This window comes from Vipera ursinii (assembly GCF_947247035.1).
Source record: "Vipera ursinii genome assembly, chromosome: 1".
Taxonomy (NCBI): domain Eukaryota; kingdom Metazoa; phylum Chordata; class Lepidosauria; order Squamata; family Viperidae; genus Vipera; species Vipera ursinii.
The window spans coordinates 5517161-5530833 of NC_139512.1; the positions used below are offsets into that span (position 1 = coordinate 5517161).

The following is a 13673-nucleotide window of genomic DNA, read 5'->3' on the forward strand; positions in this document are numbered from 1 at the left end:
TCAAGTCCAGCCTTAGCCATGAAAGCCAGCTGGGTGACTTTGGTCAGTTATTCTTTCAGCCTAGCCCACCTCACAGGATTGTTGTTGTGGGGAAAATATGAGGAGGAAGGTTATTGGATATGTTCACCGCCTTTGGTTGTTTCTAAAAACAATAAAGGTGGGATACAAATAAATAAATAAAAAATAAATGATCAACCATTGAAAATAACCAACAACCAAATTAAGGTGGTCCCAAAATTTTCAGAGCTTTTCTTTGTTTCTGCTTAAATATAACAAATGATTAATATTCTGTCAGAACCTCCTAGTTGAGGGATGTGTATAATATGCGGATTACACAAAATAGAATTTTGATTGGACTTGTGAGATGCTGAACAAAATGGGCCAAAACATACCAATTATGTCCTTATTTTTATCAGAGAAATCTGTCATATATATGTGACTTGAGGCTAGTAAGGTCATCCAAACCCTTTTTACTGTATTAAAATCTATTACTGATAGTCCTAGCTTAAAAATATTACTGGTAGTCCTCATTTAACGATCTTTCATTTAGTGACTGTTAAGAGTTATGATGGCACTGGGAAAAGTGACTTATGACAGGTCCTCACAGCACTGTCTTGATCACATGATTATGATCCAGGTGCTTGGAAACTGACCTGGATTTCCAGCCATTGCAATGTCCTGTTGTCATTTATTTATGGCTCCTTAGATATTAAAATTAACAATGAATATTGCTGTCTTTTACTTTTGTTTACTAAACTGTTAAATAATATGACCAACTGGACAATGGTGTTTTTGTGGTACAAAAACATTTCTGAGTTCAGAATTTTCTCAAAAGCTAAGATCACTGGTTTCTCTAACACGGAGGTCCCCACGGCCCACTACTGGTCTGTGGCCTGGTGGCCAACAGGCTGTGTGAATGACTAGCCAGTGTGTGTGTGTGTGTGTGTGTGTGTGTGTGTGTGTGCACGCACTCAACTCCCTACGCTAGGATCACTCCGAGGATTGCGCAGGTGCTAGCATCGCCATGAGAGTTGCGGGTGCTAGCATCGCCGTCGGCATTGCGCATGCGCTCGAGGCCCCGTTTGCGTCACATGCTGCTTGTGGACCCATTTGAGTCACACACGTGCTTGCAGCCACGTTTGTGATGCGTGTGTGTGGTCATGCGCATGTAGAGGCGCCCCTCCCTTTCCTTCTGGGCCACTAACCAAGAAAGATTGTGGATTTCTGCTCTAAGACACAGACCTACCTGGAATATTTCAAAACCATAAATGTCTAGGACACCAACACTGTATTCTTCATTTGGTTTCTGCACGGCTCTGTTGATGGACTGGAAGTGAAGAGAAAGGGATTACTAGCTGCAAAAAAGATAGAACTTTTATTATCAGAGGCCACATAACTTCAGTGTTGGCAACTGAGTGACAAAAAATATTGCCATCTGGTAGAGAAGACCCCAAATTCCCAATATAAGATACCTCTTTCTCAAACAAAACAAAGCAAAAAAAGCATATTTCCCTCAATTTCTAGCATTCAAAGAAATTTGGAGTGTTAAGCAGGCCACTGTTTTTCTGAGAAAATTTTAGTTCTTCTCCATCTGAGATTTTTAGTCTTTCTCATGTTAGGTAGCATTGTAATAAGTCCATCTTTCTGATTTGGTGTTCAACCCCCCCGCCCCACCCCACATAGAGTTGGAAATGACAAACCAGACACCATTGCATTCAACATTTTCCAGTTATTCCAGTTCTGTTTTGTGGCTGAAAATACCATAGAGTTGGAAGTGATAAACCGGGCACTATTCTTGTTCCACCCACTGCAGAAAGTCCATCCCTCTCAGTCATCAAAAACAGAAATGGAATGAGCCAACCAGTCATCAGTTTGTTCCCCTCCCCATCCCAAAGGTCCCCCCCACAGCACAGAACAAGGTTGCATACCTCAACGAGGAAGTCAAAGACCCGGGCATAAAGGCCTTTGGCTAGGGCATCACGAGTATAGGACGCTTGTTCTACATTGAGGGTTACGTTAATGGACTCTGACTGGCCACCCCATTTGCTGTCCATTTTCCGACTGGTGAGCTTCTCATCTAGGCGGTCCTTGTCAATTCCCAAAAGGTAGGCAGGAAAAGCTAGCACTGCAATGGGGAAATGGAAAAAAGACTCTTTTGGCATGTCTGGATAACAGGCTATGTCAGGGGGAGGCAATCTCAGCTCCTTTATGACTCATGGACTTCAACTCCCAGAATTCCTGAGTCAGTTATGCTATGCTGACTCAGGAATTCTGGGAGTTGAAGTCCATGAGTCATAAAAGAGCCGAGGTTGCCTACCTCTGGGCTATGTCATAATATATGAACATTTGCTCATGTTCTGATGCCTTGAATTAGGGAGGTGCATAGGGAGGAAAGAAAATTACCTTGATGGAGATATATAGGATTTGTTGAAAGTCCAGAAGAGATAACATTTGGAAGTGGCTCAGGCAGCTATCTCCCCAATTCACTGGAGTACAGGTAGTCCTTGACTTACAACCATTCATTTAGTAACCATTCAAAGTTGCAATGAAAAAAGAGACTTATGACTGTTTTTCACACTTACAACCATTGCAGCATCCCCATGGTCATGTGATCAACATTTGGATGCTTGGCAATTGGCTCATATTTATGATGGTTGCAGTGTTCCAGGGTCACTGTCCCAGTTGCAGTGTCCCAGGGTCCCCTTTTGCGACCTTCTGACAAGCAAAGATAATGGGGAAGCCAGATCCACTTTTTTAAAAAAATTCCATTTATATCCTGCCCTTCTCCGAAGACTCAGGGCGGCTTACAAGCTTAGCAGTAGCCTTCATTCTATGTATATGCCTGCTTATTAGGGCTTTCACACACACCCCAAGCGGCATTATTACAAAGTCAGCTTAATTGCCCCCAACAATCTGGGTCCTCATTTTACCTACCTGGGAAGGATGGAAGGCTGAGTCAACCTTGAGCCTGGTGGGATGCGAACCTGCACTAATTGCAGGCAGCTGGTGTTACTTAAGGAAGCATTAGTCCACTGCTCCACTTAACAAACAAACGTGCTACTAACTTAACAACGGCGGTAATGCAACTTAACAATGGCGGCAAGAATGGCCGTGAAATGGGGCAAAACTCACTTAACGCTTGTCTCGCTTAGCAGCAGAAAATTTTGAGCTCAGCTGAGGCGGTAAATTAAGGATTACATACATGTATAAAAAGGGAGAAGAGGTCCTGCACAATCAGACTTGTATTTTGATTCTGTTTTTATAGCCAGCTTCAATGAAAGCAGTTTTAACATTCCTGTGGTCTGGGTCTTCCTAGTAGGGATGAAAGGCATCTGCTTGAGGCACTTCCAAATACTATCTTTTTCTTTTTTTAGGGCTTAAGTAACATTTCAACCTTTCCTCCCTAGATAATGGTTCTGCCAAGATTATCTTCCTTACTCTGAGAAGAACAGATTAGGAGATTTTGTTTTCCTTATAGCAATCTTATCGAGGTGAACTTATTATTGTTGTTTTTTTGTATCCTATTCTTGGAGACTGCCTGGGAAAGGCCCTGCAGTTTCTTGGCAAGGCTTTTCAGAAATGGTTTGCCAATGCCTCCTTCCTAGGGCTGAGAGAAAGTGACTGGCCCAAGGGCACCCAGCTGGCTCTGTGCCTAATATGGTAGTAGATGGTTTTTGGGTTTCTAGACCGATGCCTTAACCACTTCCCCAAATTGGGTCTCCTAGGCTATGCTTTATAAGTGAGTGGGCTAAGGTGTATATTCCATTACACTCTGAACCGACTAGGTCAGGGGTCGGCAACCTCGGCTCTTTTATGACTCGTGGACTTCAACTCCCAGAATTCCTGAGCCAGCTATGCTGGCTCAGGAATTCTGGGAGTTGAAGTCCACGAGTCATAAAAGAGCCGAGGTTGCCGACCCCTGGACTAGGTCAAGGTTTTTCAAACTGGGTTCAGCAGAATCCTAGTGTTCTATAAGATGCTGTTAGGATTTTCTAAGAGACTAAGGAGAAATAATAGTTCAATCATATGTAGCCTATCTTCTTTCTTGGTCTCTTGATCATGGTTTCTTGATAATAGACATCATGAGAAATACTAGTACTCTACTTTATTGATGAAAACTCTAATAACACAATCAAAAAGCAGGGGCTGGACTAGAAGACCTCCAAGGTCCCTTCCAGCTCTATTCTATTCTATTCTATTCTATTCTATTCTATTCTATTCTATTCTATTCTATTCTATTCTATTCTATTCTATTCTATTCTATTCTATTCTATTCTATTCTGCCTCAGCTGTATTCCTTCTTCCCTTCCTCTTATATTCTGGGAAGTTAAAGCAGAGCCTTTGAGTTTTTTTCCCTAAAGTTTTCTTCTTTTCCCAGTCTTAAAACATGTTTTTGTAACCATCAGCACACATTTTTTTCCAAGGTAATCTTTATGGCTCTTCATATTACCAGTGACCATGTGAGAATTAATATTAACAGATTAATGAATATATCCCCATTAACTGGTAGCTACTCACAGTCTGAATTCTCCACTTGAGCATAATTCCCTTTCTCCTCGAAACTGATGTTCCCTAGATGGAGAATACCAGCTACAATCTGTAGGACAAGTTGCTTATCTTGGCCTGTGATGCCAATCACATCCATGGCATTCTGGAGAGGGGAGAGGAGAGAGAGAGAGAGAGAGAGAGAGAGAGAGAGAGAGAGAGAGAGAGAGAGAGAGAGAGAGAGAGAAAGGGATGTAGAGAGAAAGAAGAAGAGGAGGAAGAAGGGAAGGGATAGGAAGGAAGGAAAAGAAAAACAAGGGAGAAAGGGAAGGGAAGAGAGATGTAAAAGAAAGAAAGAAAGAAAGAAAGAAAGAAAGAAAGAAAGAAAGAGAAAGAGGAAGGATGGAGGGAGGGAGGGAGGGAGGGAAGGAAATAAAGAAAGAAAGAAAGAAAGAAAGAAAGAAAGAAAGAAAGAAAGAAAGAAAGAAAGAAAGAGAAAGAAAGATTATTTGTGGGTTTCAAGTACAATGTTTAACATGACTGAAAATATTAGGATTTATTTAAATTTATTGGCTAAATGGACTCTGGGCGGCATTCAAAACTTGAAAAAAACCTAATGTTGAGTCTTGTAAAATAATGGTTCCTTACCATGGTCTCATGGAATTCACTCCGATCATCTGTGCCATCCACTTTGTAGGTCTCTGACTGGTTTAAATAACAATAATAATCTGGGCTCATAATGCCCAGGTTGTGTTTCTGATCTTGGGAAGCACCCTCGATAAGCTAAAGAAAGAAGTAGATAAAGACATGAGACTGATAGATTACCATTTTAAATTCTTTACCACCAGGGGACAAGATCAATAACTTTTCTTAAAGACTGCAATCTCTCCAAGGTCATTTCATGGGATCCAAATTGCAGAGAGGCAATTAGTGGGTTCAGAAACAAAAATGAATGGGATCCTTGTTCTACCTAGCCTGTCTTTTCCTTCCTCTTTCTGATTTTCTCCCTCTCCCCCCTACCCCAACCCCTTGCAGGAATGCACAGACAGTTCCCATTGGAAGTTCAAACTCATCTAATGCAGAACATTTTGGAAACTGAGCAGATGGTCATCTCGAGTGATCTAAAAAAATCACATAGTGTGTGTCGACCCATAGCAATGTTTCAACAATTCAAGAGATGTTGTTTGGGCCAACTTTTTAATCTACTGGTAAGACCTCGACTTATGACCACAGTTGGGATCAGTTGCTAAGCAAAGCAGTTTTTAAGCGAGTCACATCCAATTTTGCAACCTTTTTCACCACAGCTGTAAAATGAACCATGAGGTTTATTAAGTGAATCCAGCTTCTCTCATTAACTTTGCCTGTCAGAAGCAAAGTCACTAATGCTGCAACCATCAAAAATACATAATACATAAATGTATGGTGGTTGACAAGTGCCCAAATTTTGATCATGTGACCTTTGGGGATGCTGCAAAGGTTGTAAGTGGGAGGACTGGTCATGACTCACTTTTTTTCACTGCTGTTGTAACTTCAAAAGGTTGCTAAATGAATGGTTGTAAATCAAGGACTACCTGTACTTGGGTGGGTGAGGGTAATCTGGGTGACTGGGACAAGCCCAAAGCCATGGGGGAGAGGGAATTTGAACCCGACTCCCTCCACTTTGTCTTAGACCAAGGGTAGGCAACCTTGGCTCTTTTATGACTCATGGACTTCAACTCCCAGAATTCCTGAGCCAGCCATGCTGAGAGGAAAGGGAGAGGTTTCCATGCTGAGCCATGCTGGCTCAGGAATTCTGGGAGTTGAAGTCCAAGAGTCATAAAAGAGCCAACGTTGCCTACCCCTGTCTTAGACCAACATTCAAACACATCATGTAATGGTTTATGGGAGGGGCTGTCACAGAGAGGAGGGAGGGTCAACCTATTCTCCAAAGCACCTGAAGGCCAGACAAGGAGCAATGGATGGAAACTGATCAAGGAGAGATTCAACCTAGAAAGAAGGAGAACTATCAACCAATGGAACAGTTTGCCTTCAGATGTTGTAGGTGATTCATCACTAGAAGCTTTCAAGAAAAGACTGGACTGCCATCTGTCAGAAATGGTGTAGGATCTCCTGCTTAAGCAGGGGGAAGGACTAGATGGAAGGTCCCTTCCAACTATTCTATTCTATTCTATTCTATTCTATTCTATTCTATTCTATTCTATTCTATTCTATTCTATTCTATTCTATTCTATTCTACTCTACTCTACTCTACTCTACTCTATTCTAGCCAAGCCTAGCCTAGCCCAGCCCAGCCCAGCCCAGCCTAAGCAGAGTAGGCAGGGAGAGGCATAAGCTGGACTATTCTGTACAAGGGATCTCAGCCCACAGGAGAAGGGAGGGTGCAAGAAACATTTCTGAAGAGCCCACCCTAGTTTCCCGAAGAGTTAAAAAAAGGATGTTGGAGAAGACTCTTCAGAGTCTCTTGGACTGCAAGGAGATCAAATCACTCAATCCTAAAGAAAATCAACTCTGCCTGTTCTTTGGAAGGACAAATACTGTAACTGAAGCTCAAATTCTTTGGCCACCAAATGAGGATTCATTGGAAAAGGCCCTGATGTTGGAAAAGATGGAAGGCAAACGGAGAAGGGGAGGAATGGCAGAGGATGAGATGATTGGATAGTGTCATTGAACATGAATTTGGGCAGACTTTGGGAGACAGTGGAGGACAGGGGGGTCTGGCGTGCTATGGTCCACGTAGTCCCGAAGAGTCGGACACAACTTAAGTGACTGAACAACAACAAGAAAAGGAAAGGAAGAGAGAAATAATTTCACTCTTGCTAGCTTGTTAATATAACCTTATAATAAAGATAAAGCCAGGACACCTGGTTGTGTTTCTTCTCTGGACTAACTTGAAGGGTTAACAAATCAATCAGAAGCCCAACATCATTTTTCTCCAAAATTTTACTTTACTAATTATAAGGAAAAAAATGGACAAAGCACTGACATACATAAAAAATATACCGTGAACAATCTTTAAAATAAATAAACAACTCCCAAATGTATTGCTGGTCTTAAATCAGTAATACCAGCATAGGTCACCCCCCCCCCCCCAACATACAGATTGGGTTGCACAAGTATTTTGTGCCAATGGCCATATATATATATCTGTGATTTTTCCAATTACCTGATAATAAATGTGGAAGTTCCTTTCACTCTCATTTTGGCTCACTACCCGGGATTTTTCCAGCAAGAAATTGGAGATCTTTCCTCCATCAGGCTCACCACCACGACTGAACTGGATCTCAAAGTATTTCCCCTGGTATGAGACAGTGGAGGTTGCAAATCCAATGGTGTTCTTCAGCATCTCATGACCTGCTGACCACAAGGGGGCAGCAGGATGTAGGTTCAAAGTTAAGGATTTCCTTGCTTTACCTGCTCTTTGTTTAAGACAGTGTTTCTCAAACTTGGCAACATGCTGGCTTGGGAATTCTGGGAGTTGAAGTCCAGATATCTTAAAGTTGCCTTGGCTGAAAAACACTGGTCTAAGAGACTGGAAATCTGAAACCACTTCCTTCTACTTATTTTCTCCTGACACAGAGCACATATAGTTGCTAGGTATAGCCTAGCAGGGGTAGGCAACCTCGGCTTTTTTATGACTCATGGACTTCAACTCCCAGAATTCCTGAGTCAGCATAGCTGGGTCAGGAATTCTGGGAGTTGAAGTCCATGAGTCATAAAAGAGCCGAGGTTGCCTACCCCTGGCCTAGCCGTATTACATATTTCCTGTAAATAAATGTCCTCACTACTAGAGTTATACAACTTGTTTCTTGTCTTTGCTCAGGTCCAATTCCCACTCTCAAGAGTGTGCATGTGCATACAGAAAACATTTCAACCTCCACTGTGAGTGAGGGTATATTAAACAAATCCTAAACGGGAGGATCTAAAACTAAGCACCCCAAGATTTTTTAACAGAATAACAGAGTTGCAAGGGGCCTAGAAGGCCTTCTAGTCCAACCCCCTGCTAAGGTAGGAAACTTTATATTGATATATTTGTTAATGAGATTTTTTTTTAAAATCCGATTTATATCCCGCCCTTCTCCAAAGACTCAGGGCGGCTTACAATCTAAGCACAAATCAATGTGCTTAGCAATAGCCTTCATTCTATGTATATGCCTGCTTATTAGGGCTTTCGCCCCCCCCCCCAGCGGCATTATTACAAAGTCAGCTTATTGCCCCCAACAATCTGGGGGCAATGTTGGGGGTGAGCTATTTTGTTGGGGGTGAGCTATTTTGTCCCATTTTATGACCTTTCTTGTCACAGCTGTTAACTAATCACTGCAGTTATTAAGTTAGCAACACAGTTGTAAAGTGAACCTAACTTCCCTAATGACTTTGTCAGAAGGTCACAAAAGGTGATTATGTGGCCTTGGGACACTGTAACCGTCATAAATATGAACCAGTTGCCAAATGTCTGAATTTTGATCACACAGCAGGAGGTTGGACTAGATCAGAGGTCCCCAACCTTTTGGGCACCAGGAACTGGTTCTGTGGCCTGGTTTTGTGTGCTGCCTGCATCCCATGGATGCGGCTTTGCTTGTTTGTGTGGGCCGGTTGCTGGCATGCCGTGGCCTGGTACTGGTCCACGGACCGGGGGTTGGGGACCTCTGGACTAGATGACCTCCAAGGTCCCTTCCAACTATTATTATTGTTGTTGTTGTTGTTAGGATGCTGCAACAGTTGTAAGTGTAAAAAACAGTCCTAAGTCACTTTTTTCAGGACTGTTTGTAACTTAGAATGAAGTTAGGTGAAGACTACCTGTATTGAAGAATGTCACATCATGGGCACAATGACATGTTCCTTATTGTCGCTAACTGCAGATCCCCATTTACTGTAAAAGGTCTTTTTTTGCGTGTCTGAAATTTCATGAAATCACACAAAAAGATAAGCCTTGTTCCATTTTTGCCCACTACCATCTCAAAGGTTTTATTTAATGGGCAAATGTTTGAACTGAATGTGAATACTAGTGGACCTTACAGACAGATCGTGCCATTGTGTTCTCAGTTTTATATCTTGACTTAACACATTCTGAGGCCCAGGCATGTCTACATAGCAATAGCATTAGACTTATATACCACTTCACAGTGCTTTACAGCCCTCTCTAAGTGATTTAGAGTCAGCCTATTGCCCCAACAATCTGGATCCTCATTTTACCAACCTCAGAAGGATGGAAGGCTGAGTTAACCTTGAGCCAGTGAGAATCAAATTCCTGGCAGTAAGCAGTGAGTTAGCCTGCAGTACTGACTTCTTACCACTCACCATAGCCAAGTTTTTAAAGCCCTACAAAAGGCCAACAGGGTTGGGGCCGTCTTAATCTCCGGGAGGAGAATATTCCACAGAGCAGGGGCCACAACAGAGAAGGCCTGACTTCTAGTGTTGTGATTCTGTGCCAGCCAGTGGACCCGGCAGTTGAGTCGGGAATCAGAGGAGGAGGAGGAGGAGGGGCCTGGAGAACCATCAGTTGGAGGAAGGCTCTGATGAGCTTCAGGACTTACAATCTGATGAAGAGCCTGGCCCTTCCACTTGTCCTCAGGCTGAGACCCAGCTGTGCTGGGAAGCTGAGTCAGACTCTGAGGACTCACAGCTGGAAGACATCATAGACGCTTGCAAACAACGACAGACAAACAAGTGCAGAACAGAGGGAGGCAATGGGGTGACTCCAACGGCGAAGGAGAAAGCATTGAGAAGCCATGCCTTGGAGCTGCATAATAAAAAGAGAAGGTGTGGGCGGTGCTGGTTGCTGAAGGCAACCGTTTGCAAAGGACTCAAGGATCATGTTCTGATTGCCTTGCCTGTGAACAATTCTCCATTTGAATTGTGTTTTCTTTGTCTTTGCTTTTGGGACATTTTGGGTCTGTAAATAATATTAAAAGGGGGGTTGTTTTTTCCTGCATTTCCAGCCTACTTGTTGGAAGAGGGGTTTGTCCTTGTGAGTTAACAAGGATTCACGTAGACTGGGACAGAACATCTAGTTCCCACTTTTCAACACTCTTTGGTTGGCAGGATATGCAGCATGCCCAATCTGCTGGATTGATGTGTGTTTTATCCTGTAACCTGCCCAGTGTCACTTGTGTGAAATGGGAAGTTATATATATCCCATAAATAAATAAATTTCCATTTGATAAAAACCCTGCACCCTCTTTCACCGTCTTTTTGAACACTATAAAGCAGCGTTTCTCAACCTCGGCAACTTTAAGATATGTGGACTTCAACTTCCACAATTCTGTTGAATTACCGTATATACTTGAGTATAAGCCGAATTTTTCAGCCCACTTTTTGGGCTGAAAAATTCCACTTCGGCTTATACTCCAGTCAACAAAAAAAAACTTACCGAGGACTTGTGCGCGGCCGAGGCTTTGGTGCTTCCGGAATCGCGCGCACCTCTCCCAAGCCACCGCCGTCCGTAGACCTGCCGAAGTTTGGGGAGGTGCGCGCGCAAACCTCCCCAAACGTCGGCAGGTCTCCGGACCTCCGCGCCCTGCCTGCCTGCTTCTTTCCGCAGCGGAAAGAAGCAGCCTGCCTGCTTCTTTCCGCTGCGGAACGAAGCAGCCTGCCTGCTTCTTTCCGCTGCGGAACGAAGCAGCCTGCCTGCTTCTTTCCGCTGTGGAATGAAGCAGCCTGAACGAAGCAGGCTGCTTCTTTCCGCTGCGGAAAGAAGGCTGCTTCTTTCCGCAGCGGAAAGAAGCAGCCTGCCTGCTTCTTTCCGCTGCGGAACGAAGCAGCCTGAACGAAGCAGGCTGCTTCGTTCCGCAGCGGAAAGAAGCAGGCAGGCTGCTTCGTTCCGCAGCGGAAAGAAGCAGGCAGGCTGCTTCGTTCCGCAGCGGAAAGAAGCAGCCTGCCTGCTTCTTTCCGCTGCGGAACGAAGCAGCCTGAACGAAGCAGGCAGGCTGCTTCGTTCCGCAGCGGAAAGAAGCAGGCAGGCTGCTTCGTTCCGCAGCGGAAAGAAGCAGCCTGCCTGCTTCTTTCCGCTGCGGAACGAAGCAGCCTGAACGAAGCAGGCTGCTTCTTTCCGCTGCGGAAAGAAGGCTGCTTCTTTCCGCTGCGGAACGAAGCAGCCTGCCTGCTTCTTTCCGCTGCGGAACGAAGCAGCCTGAACGAAGCAGGCTGCTTCTTTCCGCTGTGGAAAGAAGGCTGCTTCTTTCCGCTGCGGAACGAAGCAGCCTGCCTGCTTCTTTCCGCTGCGGAACGAAGCAGCCTGCCTGCTTCTTTCCGCTGCGGAACGAAGCAGCCTGCCTGCTTCTTTCCGCTGCGGAACGAAGCAGCCTGAACGAAGCAGGCTGCTTCTTTCCGCTGCGGAAAGAAGGCTGCTTCTTTCCGCTGCGGAACGAAGCAGCCTGCCTGCTTCTTTCCGCTGTGGAACGAAGCAGCCTGAACGAAGCAGGCTGCTTCTTTCCGCTGCGGAAAGAAGGCTGCTTCTTTCCGCTGCGGAACGAAGCAGCCTGCCTGCTTCTTTCCGCTGTGGAACGAAGCAGCCTGCCTGCTTCTTTCCGCTGCGGAACGAAGCAGCCTGCCTGCTTCTTTCCGCTGCGGAACGAAGCAGCCTGAACGAAGCAGGCTGCTTCTTTCCGCTGCGGAAAGAAGGCTGCTTCTTTCCGCAGCGGAAAGAAGCAGCCTGCCTGCTTCTTTCCGCTGCGGAACGAAGCAGCCTGCCTGCTTCTTTCCGCTGCGGAACGAAGCAGCCTGCCTGCTTCTTTCCGCTGCGGAACGAAGCAGCCTGAATGAAGCAGGCTGCTTCTTTCCGCTGCGGAAAGAAGGCTGCTTCTTTCCGCTGCGGAACGAAGCAGCCTGCCTGCTTCTTTCCGCTGCGGAACGAAGCAGCCTGAACGAAGCAGGCTGCTTCTTTCCGCTGCGGAACGAAGCAGCCTGCCTGCTTCTTTCCGCTGCGGAACGAAGCAGCCTGAACGAAGCAGGCTGCTTCTTTCCGCTGCGGAAAGAAGGCTGCTTCTTTCCGCTGCGGAACGAAGCAGCCTGCCTGCTTCTTTCCGCTGCGGAACGAAGCAGCCTGAACGAAGCAGGCTGCTTCTTTCCGCTGCGGAAAGAAGGCTGCTTCTTTCCGCTGCGGAAAGAAGCAGCCTGCCTGCTTCTTTCCGCTGCGGAACGAAGCAGCCTGCCTGCTTCTTTCCGCTGCGGAACGAAGCAGCCTGAACGAAGCAGGCTGCTTCTTTCCGCTGCGGAAAGAAGGCTGCTTCTCTCCGCAGCGGAAAGAAGCAGCCTGCTTCGTTCAGGCTGCTTCGTTCCGCAGCGGAAAGAAGCAGGCAGGCTGCTTCGTTCTGCAGCGGAAAGAAGCAGGCAGGCAGGGCACGGAGGTCCGGAGACCTGCCGACGTTTGGGGAGGTTTGGGGAGGTGCGCGCGCACCTCCCCAAACCTCCCCAAACTTCGGCAGGTCTCCGGACGGCGGCGGCTTGGGAGAGGTGCGCGCGATCCTGGAAGCACCGAAGCAAGTCCTCGGTAAGCTCCGGGCGGTCACTTGCTTTGCGTCTACTGTGGGAAGGGGGGACGACTGGAGCGGGCGTGTTTCCTCGCCTGCTGGGCGCCGCGATTTGCCCGGGGAACGCGCGGGCCCCGAATGGCAGCGTGGAGCGAGGAAGCGGACAGCCAGGGCTTCCCCGAGAGCCGTGGCCACACAGGGTATTCCTGTGTATTCAGGCTTGCAAAATGGCGGATTGAGCCTCTGCTGGCGGCAGAGGCTTGCAGAGCGTGGATCCAGCCTCTGCCGGCGGCGGAGGCTTGCAGAACAGCGGATCGGCTTATACTCGAGTCACCAACTTTTTCCAGTTTTTGGGGGTGAAATTGGGGGTCTCGGCTTATACTCGAGTCGGCTTATACTCAAGTATATACGGTATGTATTCTATACATAATTCATATGTATATATGTATTCTATACATATATACATTTTCTTTTGTTTTCTTTTTTGCCATTTTTGCCTCAGCAACATACGTCACTCCCCATACACCAGCCTGCTATTTCCTATATCGATATCAGGAACGTCTCTTCGGCCCAAATAACTTGCTTCAAAGACTTACAAATCGGCTGGAGTTATTATTTCTCACGGTCTTGGCGTTGCCAAAAGCTTCAAGTAATGGATTGGACTGGAGAATGATGTCTTTGACATGCTAAAAAAAGGCAAAGAAACATTGTGTGGAGGTCAGA

General features: G+C 45.8%; 1 protein-coding gene across 2 annotated transcripts in view; it reads right to left on the bottom strand.

Moving 5' to 3' along the window:
- Positions 1-13673, bottom strand: part of MYO1F (myosin IF) — a gene marked incomplete at its 5' end in the record, with an annotated part of 85880 nt that overhangs the window by 30345 nt on the left and 41862 nt on the right. For both annotated transcript variants that reach the window (XM_083363221.1, XM_083363222.1), the window contains 6 exons: positions 1247-1327; positions 1929-2125; positions 4519-4651; positions 5134-5268; positions 7649-7780; positions 13547-13636. In XM_083363221.1, coding sequence (XP_083219347.1) covers positions 1247-1327; positions 1929-2125; positions 4519-4651; positions 5134-5268; positions 7649-7780; positions 13547-13636 — 768 coding nt within the window. The remainder of the gene's footprint in view (positions 1-1246; positions 1328-1928; positions 2126-4518; positions 4652-5133; positions 5269-7648; positions 7781-13546; positions 13637-13673) is intronic.